This window comes from Colias eurytheme, chromosome 26 (genome assembly GCF_061535395.1).
Source record: "Colias eurytheme isolate Ceu_HAF_F1 chromosome 26, ilColEury1 Martin Lab GWU primary, whole genome shotgun sequence".
Lineage (NCBI taxonomy): Eukaryota > Metazoa > Arthropoda > Insecta > Lepidoptera > Pieridae > Colias > Colias eurytheme.
The window spans coordinates 2,038,634-2,060,651 of NC_143005.1; the positions used below are offsets into that span (position 1 = coordinate 2,038,634).

The 22,018-nt window shown below is 33.6% G+C and overlaps 3 protein-coding genes and 1 long non-coding RNA gene across 5 annotated transcripts; 2 read left to right on the forward strand and 2 right to left on the reverse strand.

Annotated features, from left to right (window-relative positions):
• Positions 1-938: 938 nt before the first annotated feature.
• LOC149897047 (uncharacterized) lies at positions 939-4,375 on the forward strand. Its single transcript, XM_090116987.1, has 2 exons — positions 939-1,099; positions 1,666-4,375. The coding sequence occupies exons 1-2, from the start codon at positions 1,055-1,057 to the stop codon at positions 4,117-4,119; spliced, it is 2,499 nt and encodes an 832-aa protein (XP_089973113.1). The 5' UTR covers positions 939-1,054; the 3' UTR covers positions 4,120-4,375.
• Positions 4,376-5,726: 1,351 nt separating this feature from the next.
• LOC149897048 (UPF0587 protein GA18326) lies at positions 5,727-8,396 on the reverse strand. Its single transcript, XM_090116997.1, has 3 exons — positions 8,057-8,396; positions 7,543-7,662; positions 5,727-5,901 (listed from the first exon to the last, which is right to left on the reverse strand). The coding sequence occupies exons 1-3, from the start codon at positions 8,304-8,306 to the stop codon at positions 5,786-5,788; spliced, it is 486 nt and encodes a 161-aa protein (XP_089973123.1). The 5' UTR covers positions 8,307-8,396; the 3' UTR covers positions 5,727-5,785.
• Positions 8,397-9,118: 722 nt separating this feature from the next.
• Positions 9,119-13,836, reverse strand: LOC149897049 (uncharacterized). Its single transcript, XM_090116988.1, has 8 exons — positions 13,618-13,836; positions 12,669-13,534; positions 12,140-12,274; positions 11,002-11,818; positions 10,519-10,663; positions 10,289-10,352; positions 9,815-9,876; positions 9,119-9,302 (listed from the first exon to the last, which is right to left on the reverse strand). Exons 1-8 carry the CDS (start codon positions 13,773-13,775, stop codon positions 9,177-9,179), a joined length of 2,373 nt encoding a protein of 790 aa, XP_089973114.1. The 5' UTR covers positions 13,776-13,836; the 3' UTR covers positions 9,119-9,176.
• A 5,775-nt stretch (positions 13,837-19,611) lies between these two features.
• Positions 19,612-21,001, forward strand: LOC149897050 (uncharacterized). Of its 2 annotated transcripts, none has more exons than XR_016458255.1 (5): positions 19,612-19,745; positions 20,038-20,272; positions 20,400-20,471; positions 20,590-20,669; positions 20,774-21,001. It is a non-coding gene; the product is annotated as an uncharacterized LOC149897050 (long non-coding RNA). The 2 variants fall into 2 exon arrangements; XR_016458256.1 differs by lacking the exon at positions 19,612-19,745 and adding an exon at positions 19,777-19,949.
• The last annotated feature ends 1,017 nt before the right edge of the window (positions 21,002-22,018 follow it).

Here is a 22,018-nt window from a genome sequence, read left to right on the forward strand (position 1 = left end):
CCGACAGATAGAAAAGTAATACATAATAGTAAGTGCATATGTAATCTCCGGTTTCTTTTAAATTCATCTTGGTTCCTATCATAAAACTGAATTTAATTTTAATATTTAGACTACGAAACTCTTATCATGACATTATTATTTTTTCAGAGGCAAACTTAAGAGGCTTAGATCATTTAGTTTGATAAAGTTCCATTCTTTGTTTTAGAAAAAGATCTCTAGATCATATAAAATTTTAATGCTATAACTTGTACATATACGTAGTATATTATTATTAGTCTGTGCAGTGTGCTAATAATAATATACTATACTTTAAATCTATACTATAAATAATATAAAGCTGAAGAGTTTGTTTGTTTGTTTGAACGCGAAAATCTCAAGATTTGCAAAATTCTTTCGGTGATATATCGAGAAAAGCTATATTTTTCATTACGCTAAGACCAACAGGATCGGAGCCATGCGGGTGAAACCGCAAAGCGCAGCTAGTGTCACATACAATTTGCTTTCATTAATTTAAAAACCACAATTTGTAGTGATTTAGAATCACTCATAGTAAAGTTAAATATTAAAGCAATTTTTTTAGTTCTCAGTAATCTTTCAGACTTAACTAGTACTATTTAATATGAATAGAAAATTATAATATTATGTGTACTAATTAAAAACTTAATAAATTGCAGAAGTGCCTTTGGCCGAACACACTTTTTAATTCAACCCCCACATCAACTTCTAGAATGAAGATCTTTTAAACGAAATAGTTCGTTCGTTCAGAAAAAGTAATTCCCTAGTTTGAAAAAAAATCAAAACAAAAGATGGAACACCTGCGATATCAATTAGCTCCCTACATCATTCATGAATTCGCGACGCCTAATAAAATTGTTGATTTTAAGTTCAGTTCAGATAAGTGTGTCAATAAGGTTCCTTAATGGGTTGTCCCAATTAACAAACAGCCTAGTAAGTTCTGACGATACAAACATGTGCTATGACAGAGAAAGTATAATAGTACACGAACAAATGCTATTTAAGTGTGTAACGCTTCCGCGCATGTATCATAACGCGAATGGCTGCGATCGAGATTCGCTACAGCACTATGCAACACTTTTTGGTAGGTACATCCCTGTAATTTAAAAGCGCGGGAAAATTTCAGTGACATTTGACATTTAGGCGGAAAAAGTGAAATGTGAACTTTGGTGGAGTGAAGTGATTGTTGTGAATTTGAATCGAAAACTATTAAAAGTGTTAACTACGATACTTTGCCGAAAATATTTGAAAATAATTATTATTTTTTTATTCTGAAGAACGTATAAAAATAAACTGATTCTTCTAATCACGCAACCCGTTTCAATTTCTTAGTTGTGATGGAGTGTTTTCGCTGTTTTCACTATCGCTACGATCAAATGCGAATAAATTATACTTTTTGTTTGAAATTCTTCCGTAAGAAATGGATATAAAAAAAACATGTATTTATTGCATCTATTGTTTTGAATATAAAAAAATAACAGAAAATATTTAAAATCATCATGTCCGAAAAATGTTGTGTTGTTTAGTAGAATTATTTAACAGTTACAAAAAATTTATCCGATAAAATTTTTGCTCTTAGTGAATTTTAATTGATAAAAGTGGACTTGAAAGAGTGGTTTTTTAGTCAAAATAATTATTTTTTCTTTGCAGACAGCAATCCTCATTGCGCTAGCGACTATTTCACATGGATGCTCAGCAAGCGCGAAAGACGATGGCAGCGTCGACCAGATGGCCGTGGAAGCGAAGAACGTACCTGTGGTTACCAACCTAACAGCACCTGTGAAGCAAATTAAACAACAACTGAGTCCAACATTCAACCAGACATTTAAAATAGAACAAAGACCGCCCAGTAAACCGCCTATCTACCTAACTCCAGACAAAAAATATTACGTCCCAGTCAAACATTTTTATAAGCCGCCACCACCGAGGCACGTGTATACCAAAGAACCTCTAAAGGTAACAAATGGTATTTATCAATTTCCTGGAGTGTTTCATTACAATGTTAAACCACCGGTTCCACAAACTCAACATTATTACAATAAGCCCACGCCTCAGCCCCAGCCTCAGCCATTAGTATATGCTGCAACGACTGGAAAACCTATAACAGTGCCGAAAACTCCTATTAAGATAAGTATCCCGGTTCAAACTGTTAATGGTATAAGGACGGATTACATTAAACCACCCCTTTTCAATATCTACAACTTTACCACAACAACATTTGCACCAACTACGACGAAAAGACTGTTAAGAACGAAAAGAATTTGGCCAAAAAGGATTTTAGACAAAATGAATAACACAGTGGCAAATACAAGCAATTCAATCGATACAAATACAATAAGTAATAGCAGTGACATTGATCGTGTCGGTTCGTCTAGTACGCAACAACGTGTGTTCGCTTATGGTGATAAATCTGTAACAACATCTACAAAAGGCCTCGAATCAACGACTAAAGGATATACGAGAGTTACAAGAGCTTCAAAAAACAGGACAACAACGACCCAAGCAAGTGTCGAACATATTGGAGCAAATGAATGGGTTCCGATACGTCCGTCTCATTTTGCAAAAGTAAAAAAACCAGGGACGTATCGGAGAAAACGTTCAGTTGATGCATACTTCGATAACCAAGCAGATGGATATTATTCAAACAACTACGTCTCAAACTTGTATAAAGACAATGAACTAGATATATTTTATAAATATCAACAACCTGAAACTGTTTACCAAGGCCGTCGACCAGGTCGTATATATGGAAAACAACGACCATCAAGTGTATTTGTTAATCCATCTGAAAGTTATGTTTCACACAATCGACCCATTGTTGAGTTTACAGACGAACAGCCAGAACAAACTCAAATAAAAAATCCATTGTTTTTGCACACTTACGGACTAATTCCAATGAAGGAGTCATTGCGCAGTTCAAAGCCAGACATACCGCGGAAAAACGTGATGGTATTTGGTAAAAAAAAGCGACCTCCACCTGTAACACATGCACCACAATTCGATTTAAGCGAACTACAAGCCGAAGCAAGCAGCAAATCAAAGGTATATACGAAGATTAAGCATCATCATCATCATCACCATCATCGTTACATTAAAACTGTCGAAAAACCCGTGAAAGTCCCTTACAAAGTTGAAGTTCCTAAACCTTATCCCGTTGAGAAACAAGTGCCTGTGCCGGTACCGGTAGAGAAAATTAAAGTAGTTAATAGACCATACCCAGTTACGGTGGAGAAAAAAGTTCCATATCCTGTTCATATTAAAGTTCCCCACCCGGTGCCAGTTAAAGTCATAGAAAAAGAGTATATTCCGAGACCATTCCCTGTCGTTCATCAAATTCCAGTCATAAAACAAGTAGAAGTAAAAGTACCCCAACCGGTTCCAGTACAAGTTGAAAAACGCGTACCATATCCGGTCCAAGTGGCAGTGCCTGTTGACAAACCGTATCCTGTGCCTGTGCAAGTTGAAAAAAGGGTTCCATATCCAGTACCATTTAAAATTCTCATACCGCAACCTTTTCCAATCGAAAAGAAGGTCCCGTTCCCGATCGAAGTTAAAGTCAGAGAACCGGTGGAAGTTATCAAACATGTACCTATCAGGGTGCCGTATCCGAAACCTTACCCGGTAAAAGTTCCTCATCCGATACACGTGCCAGTCGAGAAAAGAGTCCCCTATCCCGTTGAAGTCGAGAAAAAGGTACCAGTACGCGTCGAGGTACCGGTGCCTCATAGGGTAGAAGTTGAAAAGAAAGTTCCCATTTACATTCCAAGACCTTATCCTGTCGAGAAAAGAGTGCCTTATCCAGTTAAAGTCCCATATCCAGTCAAGGTGCCGGTCAAAGTCCCCGTCCAGGTGCCAGTAGAGGTCCCAGTGTACATACACCATCCTTTCCAAATTATCAACGATGATAATATTCAAGGAGGTAGTTCAGTTCATCATTTGATCGCAGGAGTCACGGCGGATATGATGGGAGGTAGCGGCCCCGACGAGGAGGTCACGGGGACTCCCAACGGAGTCACCGTCAACGGGATGTCGGGCTACGACGATGTCTATCAGTCAGACTACCAGGTCACCACGGCGACCCCCTCAACCGCCGCCACCGCATAGTTTAAGAAATAGAATAATTTAATGTTTAATTTAATTTATAAATGATGTGTGTGTTAATTTATAAAATGTGGGACGCTGTGATATTATGTGTACGAACATTTTACTTAAATACTTTCAATCCCGCCTAAATATTCGATCAAAGAAAAATTAAAGACTGAATCTTTATTGTTTCAACTTTTACTTTGTATAATTATTGTACATAATAATCTCGTGTGAATGAATGTTACGTGAAGATAAAACAAATATTACGTTTAAATATGTTTTATTTATTAGTAACAACGAAATTTCTAATATATTAGCATTATTTATTACGTAAATCAATATAATAATTAATAATACATGCGCATACATCGATAGTATGTGCAAAATTAAATTTAAAAATTATTTTAGCCCAGATGAAAGCTAATAGGTAACTACTACTATATTCATCCATGCTACTACTTAGATAATCCGAGATAGGGAAAAATACGTTAGTGCAATGAGATTTTAAAGAACATAGTTCACTAGGCTTAGGATCAAATGAAATTCGAAATAACTGTTAATAGGAAAGCGTAATTCATCGCCTTTACAGAGTTGCATAATATCACATGTTTATTCGAGTGTGACTGTTTACTTTCGTTATTATCTTCCTATTCCGTGGTCATTTTTGTGCGTGTGTAATAATTGTAAATGTTATGACAAGAATTTTAGAACTGAGTGACAATTTTGGCGGTAGAAATCGAGCTTTATAGCAAGGAACTCTCGTTGCATAAAAGGAATTATTTTTAAATTTTCTTTCATATTTCACTTCAAAATTTTTAAAAGTAACAGATAAATCCTTGGCCTATTTAAATCTTACTAACAAACAAGAATTTTTGTAACACATAAATGCGACCTTTATATGATTTGAATAATCGATAAACAATTTACATACAAACTCCACCGTGGCGGAGACGAACCCTTTGAGTTTATTATATGATTGATTAAAAATTTGCAATTCATTTGAAAATAATCACCATACGGAATACAGATCCCTACTTAATTATTAATTATACAATTAAATTTATAACTTCCAAATTTCTTCAAGTTTCCTGCTAATATTATTTGGTATAATCTATAAATTAATAGACAAGAAATTAATTTTTGAAAAAAGGTTTAGGAAATTAAAATGCGAGATCGGCGACGATGGACTGTGACGTCATAACTAAGCTCATACGATATAATAAGTGAAAGATTATGTCTGCCTCAGTGTTGCCAACATGCTTTAACAGTACTATACACAGGTAATTTTAGAAATGGATAGTTGTATGTTTATCAGCAGAAAATAAAATAAGGAAATCTAATTGTAACAAGAATATAAAAAAAATCATACTACCACAGATTACTAACATTATTAAATAGTTCCATCCATCCATAAAAAAAAATTTGAAGTAACTACTTATTTTTAAGCTATTGCATAGCTTCTATCGCGGGCCTTGAGCGCGGGGACCAAATCGAGAAATTCCGTAATTGTTTTACTGCTACAGTTCTAAAATAATTAAATGAATGATTAAAATAATTAAATGTAACTCTCTTTCATCTGAATTACTGAACCAAATAGGATTTTAAAATTAAAATCCAACATAATAAAAAAAAAATATTTATTAAATAACAAACGCATAACCGATTATGATACTTAAAGTAAATTTTACTTGACTTTAATAAATTGCCACTCTAGCTCATATACTCCAACGGAAGTCTGATTTTTCTCGTCATAGTCGGCCCATTCTTTTTCTGACAAGTCGACATCTTCAAATTTTTTACCTGAAATCATTAAATAATACTTCTTTTGGTATGGCTGTCAAATAAAAGCTTCATCTACACTAATATTATAAAGAGGAAAACTTTGTTTGTTTGTTTGTTTGATTTTTGATTGTAATGAATAGGCTCATATACTACTGGACCGATTTTAAAAATTCTTTCGCCATTCGAAAGCTACATTATCCACGAGTAACATAGGCTCGGAACGGGAACTTAGCGGGTTTTTCTTTGAAAACGCGGGCGAAGCCGCGGGCGGAAAGCTAGTCTTTTATAAACTAAAACCTTCCTCAAGAATCTGTTATGTACTTTTTAAGATCTAAGCATACATAGGGACGGACAGACAGTGACAGCGACTTTATTTTTTACTATATATTATACTACAATTGAGGAGGGTCGGAACAAAAACCGATAAACGACATGCTGTATTTTTTTAGGGTTCCGTAGCCAAAATGGCAAAAACGGAACCCTTATAGTTTCGTCATGTCCGTCTGTCCGTCTGTCCGTCTGTCCGTCTGTCACAGCCGATTTACTCGGAAACTATAAGTACTACAGTGATGAAATTTGATGGGAATATGTGTTGTATGAACCGCTACAAAAATATGACACTAAATAGTAAAAAAAAGAATTGGGGGTGGGGCCCCCCATACATGTAACTGAGGGATGAAATTTTTTTTTTCGATGTACATACCCGTGTGGAAAGGTCTTTTAAAATGATATAAAGTTTTCTAAAAAACATTTTTCTTAAAGTGAACGGTTTTTGAGATATCAGCTCTCAAAGTCGTAAAAAGTATGTCCCCCCCCCTCTATTTTTATAACTACGGGGTATAAAATTCTAAAAAAAATAGAGGTGATGCATGCTAATTAACTCTTTCAACGATTTTTGGTTTGATCAAAGTATCTCTTATAGTTTTTGAGATAGGTTGATTTAACTGTAATTTATTATATTTGCTGCTACGGAACCCTTTGTGCGCGAGCCCGACTCGCACTTGGCCGGTTTTATTTTTTTGTAATTTCGATGCTTTTGCATAATTTTACATGATAAGCTTATTGAATCTGTTCTAAAGCCGATGAATCTAGTAGAAAAATGCGCTTCAAGTTAAATGATCTATACAGATACCGATAAATCCACTGATGAGGTAAAAGAAAATTGATATCTTAACAGAAACTGATAAATCCTACATAAATTTGATAGATTTTTATAAGGTTGAGACAAAAACCGATATATCAATTTTTAATTTTTAATTATTTAATTCCTCATATACTTAGTTTTAACCAAAAATGTTAATGGTTTTTTCACATAGCGATAAATCCTTAGTTGATTTTTTCAAAAAACGATAAATCCGGATAGTCTAAGCAAAAACCGCTATATCCATTTTTTTTTTCGTTTATTACTTCACACACGAATCTGTTGATTTGGCCACCAAACAATGTTGCTAATGTTGATATATTAAGATTTTCTACTCTCTTTTACCTAAAAAAACAAAGAAATAAAACGTTTTTTCCGATTTGTCAAAAATCTTAGAAAGTGGATTTAGCGGTTTTTGTTCTGAAGCTCCTCAATTCTTCTATTATAAAATAATACTTATAATAACAAAAAAAATCTCAAGTCAGATAATATAATAATGCTCTTTTAAATATATTTACCATCATTTTCTGATTCTGCAATCCATCCTGACTTTGGCTCAAAATCTATAGGTTCCACTCCCCGGCAGTCAAATATAACTAAAGTCTTGAATTTGTTTCCATCATCACTTGTTAGTACACCTAAATGAAAAATAAACATGTATTTAGCATAGATTTCTATAGAAATAACTACACAGGACAGATTTTTTTAATTTTGATATGCATATGGACATAATATAAACAATATTAATTGAGGAGACGAAGGTATAATTAAGTACCTAAGCTTTCAGTTCCGGTTGTACAACTTTGTTAATTTTTATTTACTAGCTTACCGCCCGCGGCTTCGCCCACTTTGTCTCAAACCCAATAAATTATATACTAAAACCTTCCTTTTGAATATATCTATTTATTTAAAAAAAACCGCATCAAAATCCGATTCGCAATTTTAAAGATTTAAGCATACAAAGGGACATAGGGACACAGAAAGCGACTTCGTTTTATACTATGTAGTGATAAACTACAACAATGTACATACCATTACTTCCTTCAATCACATCGATGTTATTCTCCCTTGAACATAGTTTACATTTAATAAGCAAGTTTGTCTCAGACCTATTGTGTTTCTGCGGAACTTTTTCAGCTTCAGTAAGATCGTGAAACTTGTCGGTAACCTCGCCACAGCTTCCACACTTTAACTTCAAGAACCATTGGTAATAAGGATGGTTTGTGTATAATTTCTCTATGCATTCTAAGGACGCTTTTATTTGCAGAGCTATTTTTACCATTTCTATGCTTTTCTGATAAACTTTCAAGGGTTAATTATTTTTCTCACAGAAGAAAAGTTCGAGAATAACAATTTACAAGTACAGCTGTCAGCTTGATTAGTGACAACTAGCGTCAAAGCTTACATGACAAGTGTCAATATCATAATGATCGAATAATTTTCGTTCTGAAATCATCCTAAATAAATAAATATAGATAAACAAGTTTATTCCGGCCTTTTTATTGGAGATAACTTTGGCATAATAGCTACCCTATCAGATTCCCACCGACTAAAACCTCAAATCCTAATGTATTCCGTGATCCGTCGAGCCCTGTGGTCGAGCCGCTATAATGACGTTGCCTTGTACAGTCTTGTACAAAATTCGTCAGTATAAGGAACCCACCAAATGAAAAAAAAAAGTATATTGCGTTGAATTCATGACCTAAATAAAATTACTGTAATTGTATTTTGCATTGTATATTTCTATTTATTTCTGAATAATCACTGCATTTATTTGATCGTATAATATTAGACAGTAGACTAGAAGAGTACATTCCTCTTTGAGAAAATAAAACAATAAAAACGAAAATACTTAAAATAATAGTATTCATAACAGCCTACGTAACAGCTTCATACATTATAATAGTGATAATTTGTTGCTTTTTAAATCTTTATTGGGACATTTCACATTAAGTATATCTATTAGGTAGTGACTTCGGTGTTACTTATTAAGCTGAATTTTCGTAGATACCCTCATTTTGGTAAAAACAAAATTATATGAACTGTGTTAAAAATTATCGAAAGGACTAAAATATCAATTAAAGGATTTCAACATAATATTTAAATGAATATTATTTGTTATAATTTATATAATACCAATTATAATTTATTTCTAATTTCGCGGCAAAGGAACAACTTTGATGCTATTTCCTTGCGAATCTGTGTGTAGCGTGAGGCCCATCTCCTGCAACACTTCGTTGTCCACGGGACCCTGTAGTGTCATTCTTGATATAACTTCCTGCAACAAAAATGGCGTTTTAATAATAAATGATAAATTTCCATAACAATTACCACTACGTGGACTCTCATTCACGTAGACCGGGAGATAGTGACAGAAATTATTGATGATTTTCACCATCATTTTTCTTTTTGTCATTGCGCTGCGTTATGCGTACCCAATAATTTCTGTCATTATTTCCCGGTCTAACGGGCAACTGTTTGTGAAGCATGGGGCAACTTCATAAACTTATTGTTATGAAATAGCAAAAGACGCAGGTTCGAATCCCACCTCGGTTTCGATTTTTTTTTATTCTTTAAAATGTCTCATGGAATAATTAGTTGAATAGTTCTTGTTACTGTATTACATTTTGCGAAGATAAATATAATTTGTATAATTTTATCGAAAGTACGACATAGCTTATGGGCAATGCCGATTTTCGATGTCTAAACATCTATTACCTTCATTTATAAAATTTTAGCTCAAAGGCTTAACGTTAATATACAGATAACTCAATAATTATGTTAACTTACTTGATTTTCAGGGCAATTCTCACACAAGTTTCGCACAGCGAATATCACCCATTGCATGATCACTGTTATACATTTATAAGGAAATTAAAATGACATCAATTTGATAAATCTACACAACGTTTTACAATTTCTATATGTTATGAGATATTATGCTGTAGCTTATCTGTTACTTAAATTTAGTATAACTAAAATACCAAATAAAATATGAGAGTAGACGCTGAAAAGTGTTAAATAGGCTATTAGCATTTTTTTTGCAAAGACTATAGGCTATAGGCTATATATCATCACGCTACGACCAACAGGAGTGGAGCCACGGGGGTGAAACCGCGCGGAGCAGCTAGTGGTATATATATCTGAACTAATATTATTTTGGAGAAAGAAAAATTTTCTGTAACATGAATGGTTTTTGGACATTTCCATGCTCGCAAGAACAGCGATCTAAAAAAAAAAATAGTAATTTAATTAAAAGGATACAAGGATTGCGAGCATCGATGTTACAACAATCTAGAAGTACTGGAATAACTTCTAATTCCCGCATCTGAAAATAATAAAATTAAAATGATTAAAAACATAGTACGTAGTAAATATTTTACATTGTCTTTTGTACTGTAATTCCTCTTTTGGGTATGTATCCAAGTACATATGTATGTATTTTCATTGTTAGTTGGTGCGATACAATAAATAATTATTTTAATGCAAATTACCTGTTTTTTATTTTCCTGATTCTTCCAACACAGATTAGCGAGTACCCTCACCAAGGTGGCTTTGAAGCCAAAAGCAACATGCCTTTCCACTGTTTCGACACTTGTGACTGCTTTCTTGGGAGTTGTCATGTCTATTGCTCCCAATCTACACAAATAATAAAATTTGAGTGTGTTTTTAGTATTGAAATAACCGATTTTTACTAAATGCATATGGATGTACTCACTGTACACATACCAAAATAGTATTTTTTTTTTCTTTTTACAATTTTTGTCTGTTTGTTCAAGCTAATCTCAGGAACGGCTGGACCGATTTTGACGGTATTTTCGCCGGCAGATAGCTGTTGTTATAAGAAGTAAGTTAGGCTTTTTATACCGATATTCCAATAAGAACATTAGGATTAAAAGGAAAATATTCACGCGCGCGGGTGAAACCGCGGGGCGCAGCTAGTATGCAATGATGACTTGTTTCTAATTAACACATACCTCGTCTTTTGCATCTCAGGAGAATCGATTTTAACGAACGGCACCTTATTTGCAACATTATCTTCAGCTATCTTGACTTCCTTCGCTGGTTCAGTTTTCTTTTCAGTATTAGTATCTCCACGCGTTTTCTCCGACGAGATACCGAGAATCTTTTGTAATTGCTCGCTTAAATCGAAGTCCGTAGACAAATTCTGGCTTTTCTTTACTTCCTTTGGTGTATCTGGTGATTGTTTCTGTGATTCTGTTTCTTGCACCGTTTCGGATAAGGGAGGCGAGATCTCACTAGGAGATGCCTTGACGGTAGTTTCTTTTTCTTCCTTGATCAAATGTATTTCTGTTGGCGGATCGTTAGGCGAACTATCTTGCGAGTCTGTCCTACTTGTATCTAAGTCTAGCCTCGGTTGCAACGCAACTGGTATCACTTCGGCTATCGTATTCATGCTCGCTGTTGGCGACTGAGCGTCGATTATTAAAGGTGGTTCAGTATCGTCACATATATCTATTTTATGTTCCAAACTGATGCGTCTCGTTGGTAACTGTATACGCTCATCTGTAGCGCCTTTGGGCACTGAGCTACTTCTTTTGAAAGCGACTTTCGTTAGATCATTATCTATTTTCACGTTAACGTCACCAGGACGCAACGTTTTATCGGCATCGAATTTCTGTAACTCTGGGTTTAGTGCATCTATTTTTTCCATGTAAGCTAATGTGTCGGTACATTCAAAGTACTGTTCGCTACTTTCAGACTCGGTACATTCAGATGTTGTTTCGTTGCAGGACAACATATTTTCGGCGGAATCATTTTTGCATAGTGGATCTGAAAGTACAATATGCTAGTAAGAGTAAAAACACACTTTGTAAATGCCAAACATATATAATTCATAAGCATGAAATATATTCTTTTAGAAATGTCTCATTAATTAATATTTTGCAAAAAAAATTGTAAAAATCATCTACAACAATCTGAATTTAATATTTTTAGATTCATAGCATTCAATGCTTTAAACAAAACAAAAACAACTCAGAAAAGAATTCAGGCAAAAGGTTCGAATCCCGCCGTGAATTTGTTCTATTCTTTAAAAATTTCTCTATTATAACCTAATTAAATTTATTATTTCATCATATACATTATACGTACTTTCACCAGGTGTCGTAACTGCCGGCATATTTTCATCACAGACCAATTGTTTTCCAGTTGCTTCATACAATTTATTTATTGATGAGAAAAAATTATTACTCTCTTTCCCAAGCTTATGGATTGCACGTAAGAGAACTGTGAAAAATTGAATAAAGAATATAAAATAAGATATAAAAAATATTTAGAGCATAATCAATAGATTAGTTTATAAGGCAACATACATTTTACCTAGAGAGTAAAAAATATTAAAAATTTACTTATTTGGTTTTTTATTACTCTGGAACGCCTATTTAATTTTTAAATAATTGTATTATTTTACATGTGTAGCTATGATTTAACTACAATACCTTTGATATAATTAGGAAAAAATAAAATCAAAATTTTAAATATAAATGTTTGATGAAAATAATTATTCATTCAACATAAACTCAATTATTTTACCCAGCCACAGAGAAACCTATACAATCTACTTATCATTACATTGTCTATTAAATTAATGCTATTATCGTAAGAAACAATGAATACTTACAAGCACAGTTAATAAACAATGACGTGTCACTCTGCAGGCAATCCATATAAGTATCCATACTAGATGCCGTCGCTATAATCTCAAGTAAGAACACAACTTCCTGCGGCTCAATAGTGTTAACATACTTATCTACAGTCTTCAAAATACAATCCGATTTATGTTTGAACTCGTGGGCCATGAATTTTACAAAATTAACAGAAACATTGATGTCTTGAGATTCGGTGGACATTAGTATGTTATAAGCCAGGTTTAACACAAGCATTCTACATTCAGGATCGAGTTTTGAAAATAGTTTCTCTATATATGTATTCTCTACTCCAATAAGGTATTCTATGATTAGATGAGGGTATTCTGTGTTTCCGTTGTTATACATGTAGGCTAGAGAGTTCAATAGTGTTACATCATCTGGTAATACATTTGGTTGACCCAAAAGTATGTTATAAACAATCATGGCTGCTGCAGATGCAATCTTATCATTCTGTCCAACCAAACAATTAAGTATTGTAGGCTCAAATTTATTCCAGATAATAATCTGATTAAAAGGATTATTCACAACTAAATTGCCCAGTGTTTGAACAAGAACAGTCATACATGATTCATATTTCTTTTGTAATTCTTCGTTTAGAAAATCAACACTTGGATGTTGGTATTCTGTTGCCAAAATTAGCATAGAATCAAGAATTGAAAGTTCTTTTGAAATGTATGTTTGCATTTTCGTACCCGCAGCTGCGCAGGATCGAACTAGTCGCAAGCATTGTTCAGCTACGGCTAATGTGCTTCGATTATATGAGGCTTGTTCAACATCTAGCCTCATGATATGAAGCACCTCAGCTATGAGACGTAATGTGTATTCTGATGCTTTTTTACTGAAATATACAAAACACAGACGTAGGTAATATGAGTTATAAACATTTATTTTACATTAAAATCATATAAAACACATAATTACGGTCGTAATCTCCCGGTCTCGGCATCTCGCGAGAGTTGCGCCTCGGCACGTAACATTTCTTCTACGGCGTCCCATTCTCCAGTCTCCAGTTGGAAATTTATAAGTTTAGCATCCAATAATATTTCTTCGGCAAACCAAACACTTTTATCTCGAGACATATTTAATAGAACGTTCACACATTAATATAATTATCACAAAATATCAATAACAAAAATCACCTTGCTTGTGCCTTGCTTTTTTATTTTCTGTCACATGTCAACATGTGAAATGTGAATGTCAATTGTTACCATAATGCTCAGCTGAGCCATAATGTCACAAATATGACAGCTGTTATGATCTTATCGCCACAGATTATTGAATTTAATTAATAGTTATAATTTATTATCTTCATTAAGTCTAAACCACGTCTAAAAAATAAGCCCCAATTTTATGTTAGTCACTGGTTAAAAAGGATTTAGAATGTAGCATTAGAACTAACTAAATTTTCACTATGTTTGTCAATATATTTAAAAAAGACCTAAGTTAGTTGTACCAGTGCAAACTTAGCACCCCATCTATGGAATTTTGGGTCGAAAATGACCTTGATCGTTAGGTCCCCGTTAGGTCCTTTAAGGTCCACCAATTTTTTCGTTAGGTCCCCTTTAGTTTTTTTTTAAATAATTTTTTAAATTTTAGGTATAAAAAAATTACACTTTAGCACCCCATCCATAGAATTTTGGGTCAAAAATGACCTTAATCTATAGGTCTTCGTTAGGTCCTATAAGGTCCCACAATTTTTTCGTTAGGTCCCCTTTAGTTTTTTTTTAAATATTTTTTTTTTAATTTTGGGTATAAAAAAATTACACTTTAGCACCTCATCCATATCAAAATTGGCGAATTTTATCAAAATCGTATTCTTTACCGTTAGGTCCGTATAGGTCCATCATTGAAATTGTTAAATTATTTATTTTATTAAAATCTATATATTTATAAGAAAGTCGTGTTAGTTACTCCACTTATAACTCAAGAACGGCTGAACCGATTTAGCTGAAAATTGGCAGGGAGGTAGTTTAGAGCCAGGAGAAGGATATAGGATACTAAATATGTACCACGGGCGAAGTCGGGGCACTAGTTATAAAATAATTGAAACCTGCGCATGCGCCTTAGAGCATTAAGACATGCGCACATCATACATAAACAGCGCGAAATTTAAATTGGTATCGTTTCATTTATTAAATCAATAAATAAATCTATACTAGTCACGTCTGGTTCGAAAGATGAGACTGGCTTTTTATTTCGAAAATTTATTTGGCAACACTTAACAGTTAACTGTCATTAAAACCTGAGTTGTTGATGTGTCAAAGCTTGTCAAAGTGATTTTATTTTCTGCGATTTTAGCTTAGGATTTTAGTGATTTCTAATAATTGAAAACTGAGTTGAAAACATGACGAAAACTTTAAACTATGATTAATAAATTTAAAAAGAAACAATTTGAAAGAGATGTAGTTTTCAAGGAAAAACACACAGTGTGACTTGATATTTTGATACTTTTCATCTTGATTGCATTGCACATTATATGATTTGTTTAATATTATTATTATTATTTTGCATGGATGATACCAGTAATCCAGTTATAAACTATTAAAGCAACAATATAAAATTGAACGATCTGTCCGTTCAAAATGTTTAAAGACACAAAATCAGTATCTCAACGAGATTTCTTCTATGACCGAACCATGTTATTCATGTTGAAGAGCAGTACAAAAAAAAACAAGATGGAATAACTGCAGAAATGGAAGAGTTAATGATGTCAGAGATAATGATAGTGATTCTTATTCTTTATTCGCGGCTGAACGCGGCTTTTAGATTTAATATGATTATATTGATTAAACAAAATTTAATTGTATTTTATTATGTTTTTTATTACTTTCACTAGCTGTTCTTTTTTTTATCTGTATCAGATAACTGTACCAGATTACATATATATAATATTATATAGATGAAGAGTTTGTAGAGGTTGTTAATCTCTCAAAAAAACAAAGCTCGTAATAATAAATTAAAGTATCAAAACTTTATTTCCAACTATAACCTAAGTTACCATTAGGTTACCTTAATATGATGATTTTTTGAATTTGCCGCCTTTTCCAGTCTTATCTTTCGTTAGCCGGACTATCACCACAGTATCACCATATTTCCTACAGTATGGCGACGAATGTACTTGTGCAGAGAAACGGAGGGGAATTACTGGCGGGGGGTCGGGCGACGCGGGCCGCTTAATGCAATCACGCTGAGTTTGCATTAACTATCGCGAAAGGACGACGCAGTCGTATTTTTTGTGTAATAATTTTATTATACATAGGTACTTACATATTCTATTATGGCGCGCAAAAACTGTTCCGTTTACGGATGTAAATCTACATTGAAATCCCAGAAGGAAACAATATTTCAGAAAGATTGTATTAATAATTGTATCTGTTGAATTAAAATCAAAGCTATGTATATGTTGTCCTCATTATTTTCTAATCAGATTGTACATCCCAATGCGAATGCATTACTTCTTAAATGGTATAATATACAATTAAGAACATCCAAAAATAAAGTGTCCACGTAAATAATATTTAGCAGTGCAATATCTGTAATTATATATTTATGAACAAATGATTACATCAGATTTAATAATCGCAATTATTTTGAATGTACATATGAATAAATGATTTCATCATAATATTAATAATCACAATTGTTTTATTTCCCATTTGTTGCAACCCTAGCGTATTTTCGTGTGGCAGCGTAAGTACCTACGCTGGCGGCGGCATCGCGCGACATCAAAGGCGTTTCCTTACTGTAGGAAATAATATTGTAATACTGTGCTATCACTATCATTATTATATTATACATAGTATAAAACAAAGTCGCTTTCTCTGTCCCTATGTCCCTTTGTACGCTTAAATCTTTGAAACTACGCAACGGATTTTGATGCAGTTTCTTTTAATAGATAGAGTGATTCAAGAGGAAGGTTTATATGTATAATAACATCCATTAAATAGTGGAGAAGTACTGCTATTTTTGAGGTTTCTAATGTGATGTCGTAAAAAATTACCAGCCTTACTTATAAAAACTGACTGATCTGTTGCATAAACACTTCTCAGTTAAATAACTCTCAACTCCTTAAACAATGATTAAAATAATCTTAGGTACTTATAAACCTATCTCAGCAGTCTCTCAACTAAGTAACGTCAATATATATGCTAAGTCTGCGCACCTGTATTTGCAGGACATGCTTAAATTAGAGGAGATGATGGAGCCAAGTGTTTATCAAAGGTTCATAAAAGGATTTTTCACTGTTCGGCGTTCTAATAAACTTAGTTGTGGAACTTCAACAGATATGATAATCGAACAATCAATGATGAAATCTATGAAAACAGATGGAGGCATTTCTCGAGGAAGAAGTACGAAAGAAAGTGTGATAAGCAAATGGGTGTACGGTATGCATGCAATGAACACAGTATGTGATGGGTTGGAAGCTCTTGCTAATGTTCGAATGGACACAACAGATCAACATGTAGATGCGAGTGATTCGCGAGTTAAGAAAGATGCTAAAGATATTAAAGCACTCCTTAACTGGTTTTCATCACATGATCCTTTTCCCAAAATTAATAAAATCTTATCTATTGCTTCTGGGGTTGTCGGTGACGATAAGATTAATTGCTATAAAGCTCGTGAAGTTGGTATTGCATCTATGTCTAAAATGACAGGTCTAACGTTCGATAATATAAAATTAAAACGCAGTGAGAAAGTACTTCCTCTTTTAGCTGTGAGTAGCACTTTAAAAGTTCACGAAGAAGAAGTACCAGTAGACCCTGTATTATTATTCCAACGTATGAGTGTCACTAAAGCCTTTGAGGATGAAATAGAAAAATTTTTTGCGTATGATTTAGCCCCTTATCCGTTATCGCTCTTCGATGCAGCTGGAATGCGTAAAACAGCAAAGTCAGCCATGTACGATTGTTTTAAATCAGTTAACGCCGAGGTTGATCGTACTAATGCTGCTTACATCATCGATGGAGGATACCTATTACATCATGTTGTGTGGGATCGAGAAGAAACCTTCAACGTTATTTTTGAAAAATATGTTCAGTATTTGCGTAGACATTACGGTCATACGGTGACGGTAGTATTTGATGGCTATAGTGACACAACAAAAAATATTAAAGCTGCAGAACAACGTCGTCGAACAACTAAAACATCCTCGAGTTCCGACATGATATTCGATGAATTTATGACAGTTCCACCAAACCAACAACAATTCTTAGCTAATGTTAATAATAAATCTCGTTTCATTTCCAAGTTAAGTGACAAATTGACGGTTGCAAATATTGAAGTTAAACAAGCTCAAAATGACGCGGATGTTCTCATAATTGAAACAGCCATAGAAAAATGCAATGCAACAAACACAACAATTGTAGTGGGTGAAGATGTTGATCTGTTGGTTCTACTTACTGCAAGGGCTCCAATTGATAAAAATATTTACTTTCTGAAACCTGGAAAGGCTCAGCAGCGAACAGAAATCTATTCTTCAAAAAGTTTATCAGCTTACCCAAAATGCCAAAACTATATTTTATTTTTGCATGCGATAACCGGTTGCGATACTACATCAGCAATGTACAGAAGGGGCAAAAATTCAGTTTTGAAATTATTTGAAAAAAAAGATTTAATTGACTGTGCGAAAGTCTTTACGGACATTGATTCTCCACCTCAGGCAATTATTACGAAAGGGATTCGATTTCTTCTTGCAATTTATGGAGCTCCAATGAAAATCAATTGTATTGATAAATACAGATATTTAACATTTGTCAAAAATACCCGAAACAAGAAGCAAGTGCAGCTATCTTGTCTTCCTCCAACATCAGCATCTGCTATTCAGCACTTGTATCGGGTATATTATCAAGTACAGACATGGCAAGGTAATCAACTTAACCCTGAAGACTGGGGTTGGAAATTAGTAAATAATACTCTGGAACCAATTACAACTTTGCTTCCCCCTGCACCTGAAAAACTCCTTAATACAATTTTTTGCAATTGCAAGAAAGGTTGTAGTGGCAAATGCGGCTGTAGAAAAGTAGGGCTACAGTGTTCACCTGCGTGTACCAATTGCCGAGGTCAGTCTTGTTCAAATGTTGAGTTAAGTACAACAGAGGATGATTCATGTGATGCTGATGAAGAGACTACTGATACATCATTATTTGAACAATTTAGGAACACTCAGCAAGGAGAAGAAGAGGAAGAAGAAGAAGAAGAAATCGCAGAAGACATGATTGTTGAAGTTAACTATAACGAGTATGAATCAGATTAAAGTATCAAAAGAAATCAAACTAACAATTACACTCCATAAACATTATCAACCCGAATAATCTCCATGCACTGAAATAAGTATTGTGACAAAAAATTACGTAATAGCGATTCGTGGAATAGGCCTACTGGGGAAACCACGTTAAAAAAAACGCGCTGAGTACACTACCTCACAGGTGGTGTGGAAACGTGTGCACATTATATATAACGTGACTCTTAGAATCGTGATATCTGAGGAACGGTAATACTTATAGAAAAAATTATAAGGACCATTTTTGTAGAGAATTTTGAGATCTACATATTTGGTCTGAGGTATTTTTTCAAAAAAACCTACGGTTTTTGAGAAAAACTCAAAAAACCTAAAATTTTGACCTTTGACCCCGAATAACTTCTGAAGCACTTATAGGATAGATGGGGACTTTTTAATTTTTCATTTTTATAGTAAAATAAAGGTATTTACCAAAAATCAGCTCTGTCGGAATTTTTGTTATTTCAATACTGTTTTCAGGTCTAAATTGACCGGACTAATATATGTATTTTTTTCTAGTAACATTATCGAAATAAAACCCGCTATTCACGTAAAACTTGACTAAAAATGTACTTTTTGACAAATATGAATGGTAGACTTTATTTTGTATGACGTTTAACTGACAGGATATTGATAACTTTCAAATTTCAAACATTTGTACAGATTTGTACAGATTTGAGATTTTTGATAAATTCAAATTCAGTTTTAATTTAAAATGAGTTCAATGATCAATAAACGTTCTCGTTCGACGAATTGGAGTGAGGAGGATAAGGTACGTAATGTACACAAGAAATCTAATAGAATGTACTTATTTCCTTACATGTTTTAATGCTTATTAATAAATATATATTGCTCTTTAGAAAGTGCTTCGAAAATAATTAGTGCTCGAGCGAGCACATATTATATTAGAGAATAAGGATACGTCGACTAATACAAATACAGCAAAAAAACTTGCATGGGAAGATGTTTTGTCTTGGTTATTTTAGTTTTACTTATTCTAACAGTTTCTTGTATTTAATAAATTGTTACAGTGTAATAACATTATTATTGTATTTATATTTCAGTTATAATATCATTTCACTCCATAAAAGGGACTTAAGCCAAATACAAAATCAGTGGAGGAATTTGAAGAAAGCTAAGGCTTCGGAACACAAATTTAGAACGGCAAGAAACATGACAGGCGGGGGACCTCCGCCACCAAGTCCTCCGCCTGAAGATCAAGAGCTTATAGCAGCTCTTCCTAATGAGTTTGTGGTTGATAACAATCCTTTCGATAGCGATGCAACACATGGCCAACAGGTTTATATTTTTTACATTTTCTACTGCTATTATTCCTTAATTTGGAATATCCATTAAGGGATAATAGCGCTATGCATATATAGTTTTTTATTGTGAGATTGAGTAATTATATTTTATATATTTATAGGAAGTTACTAAGGAGTCTGCTGATGATACATTGAAATTGAATGAAAATGATGAAAGCACTGCACATGCATAGGTAATCATATTATATAATAATTTGTATAATATTTTTATCAGTTATGTTATACAAAAATATCAGTATTATAAATAAAATTTATATTATTTTAAAATAATTATTATTTTTTTATTTTTAGCCTGAATTGCCAAATTTCTCCACTGAATTGCCACGTATAAATCCTACACATCATATTTTCAAAGCTAAACCAAAAAAAACGTAAGTATGTAATGTTGAAAATAGAATTTCATGAAATTTCCTGTGCTTATTGTTCAGCTGTGATTTATGTGAAATAATGTTTAATGTTTATGTTATTTTTACAGTGGGAAATCAAATTCCAATTACGAGCATCAATTATTCCTCCTTGCAAAAAAAAGCAGGGAGGAATTAATGAAGCAACAACAAGAGTTGCATCTATTAAGAATAGAGCAAGAGAGGGAGCTTCACCTATTAAGAATAGAACAAGAGAGGGAGCTTCACGAGAAGAAGCTCCAAATACTTGCATTAGAGGAGGAATATTTAAAAAAAATAAATTTTGAAAAATAATAAAATATGGTTTTTATTGATTAAAATAAGTTTCAATATAAATGGCCCTGTTTATATTTTCGTCTTCATCTTCTATATTATCAGGGATAGTTGGATCGATTAATAATTGATTTTCAAGGCCTGAAGGATCTAGAAAAATACAAAATAAAGAATTAAAATATGCTTATTTTTTATGTATTGGCATTATTAAATATACTTTGTTTACATATTAGTTTGCACAAATACCTTGATTTAAAATAGACTCATTAAAGAGTATTGCTAAATTGTGCAAAACTGCACAAGCAACAATAGTGGTCTTGATCACTTGCAGAGACCCTCGCATTGTTTCGTTGAGTATGCGGAATCTTTGCTTCCACACCCCAAAGCAACGCTCTACAGTATTCCTCGTTCGTATGTGACTCAGGTTGTACCTTTCTTCTGCCTGTGTCCTTGGTCTTAATATTGGTGTTAGAAGATGCGAAGTACAAGGATACCCGCTATCTCCAATCAGCTTCCCATGAAATTCATTCTCCTCAAACCTCCGCTTTATTGAGCTTTCTCTATATATGCGGGAATCATGTGTACTTCCTCTCCAGTGACACACAATATCGCAGATTTTAAGGTCAGAGTCACATACTACCTGTAATTATTGTCATCAATATTATTATAAATTAGAAACACATAATAGCACACATAACAATGAAAATTTATTACTTTAAATACACTATGATCAAACTAAAATGTTATTGTACAATGTTCATACTTGAGTGTTAATGGAGTAATGTCCCTTCCTATTAACATAGTACTGTCCAGCCTCTCCACTCACTTTGCGTATCTTAATATGAGTGCAATCTATTGCACCAATGATACGCTTCATCCCGCATATTATGGCCTCAAATTTCCTAATTGCTTTGGCTTCCTCGGTTGAGTTCGACGGCATATTAATATAACGCGAACTTTTAGAAGCTAACGCAATAGCAACATTTCGGGACAAACGGGAAAGTGTCTGTTGACTCATTCTGTGAATGTCAGCACAATCTTCT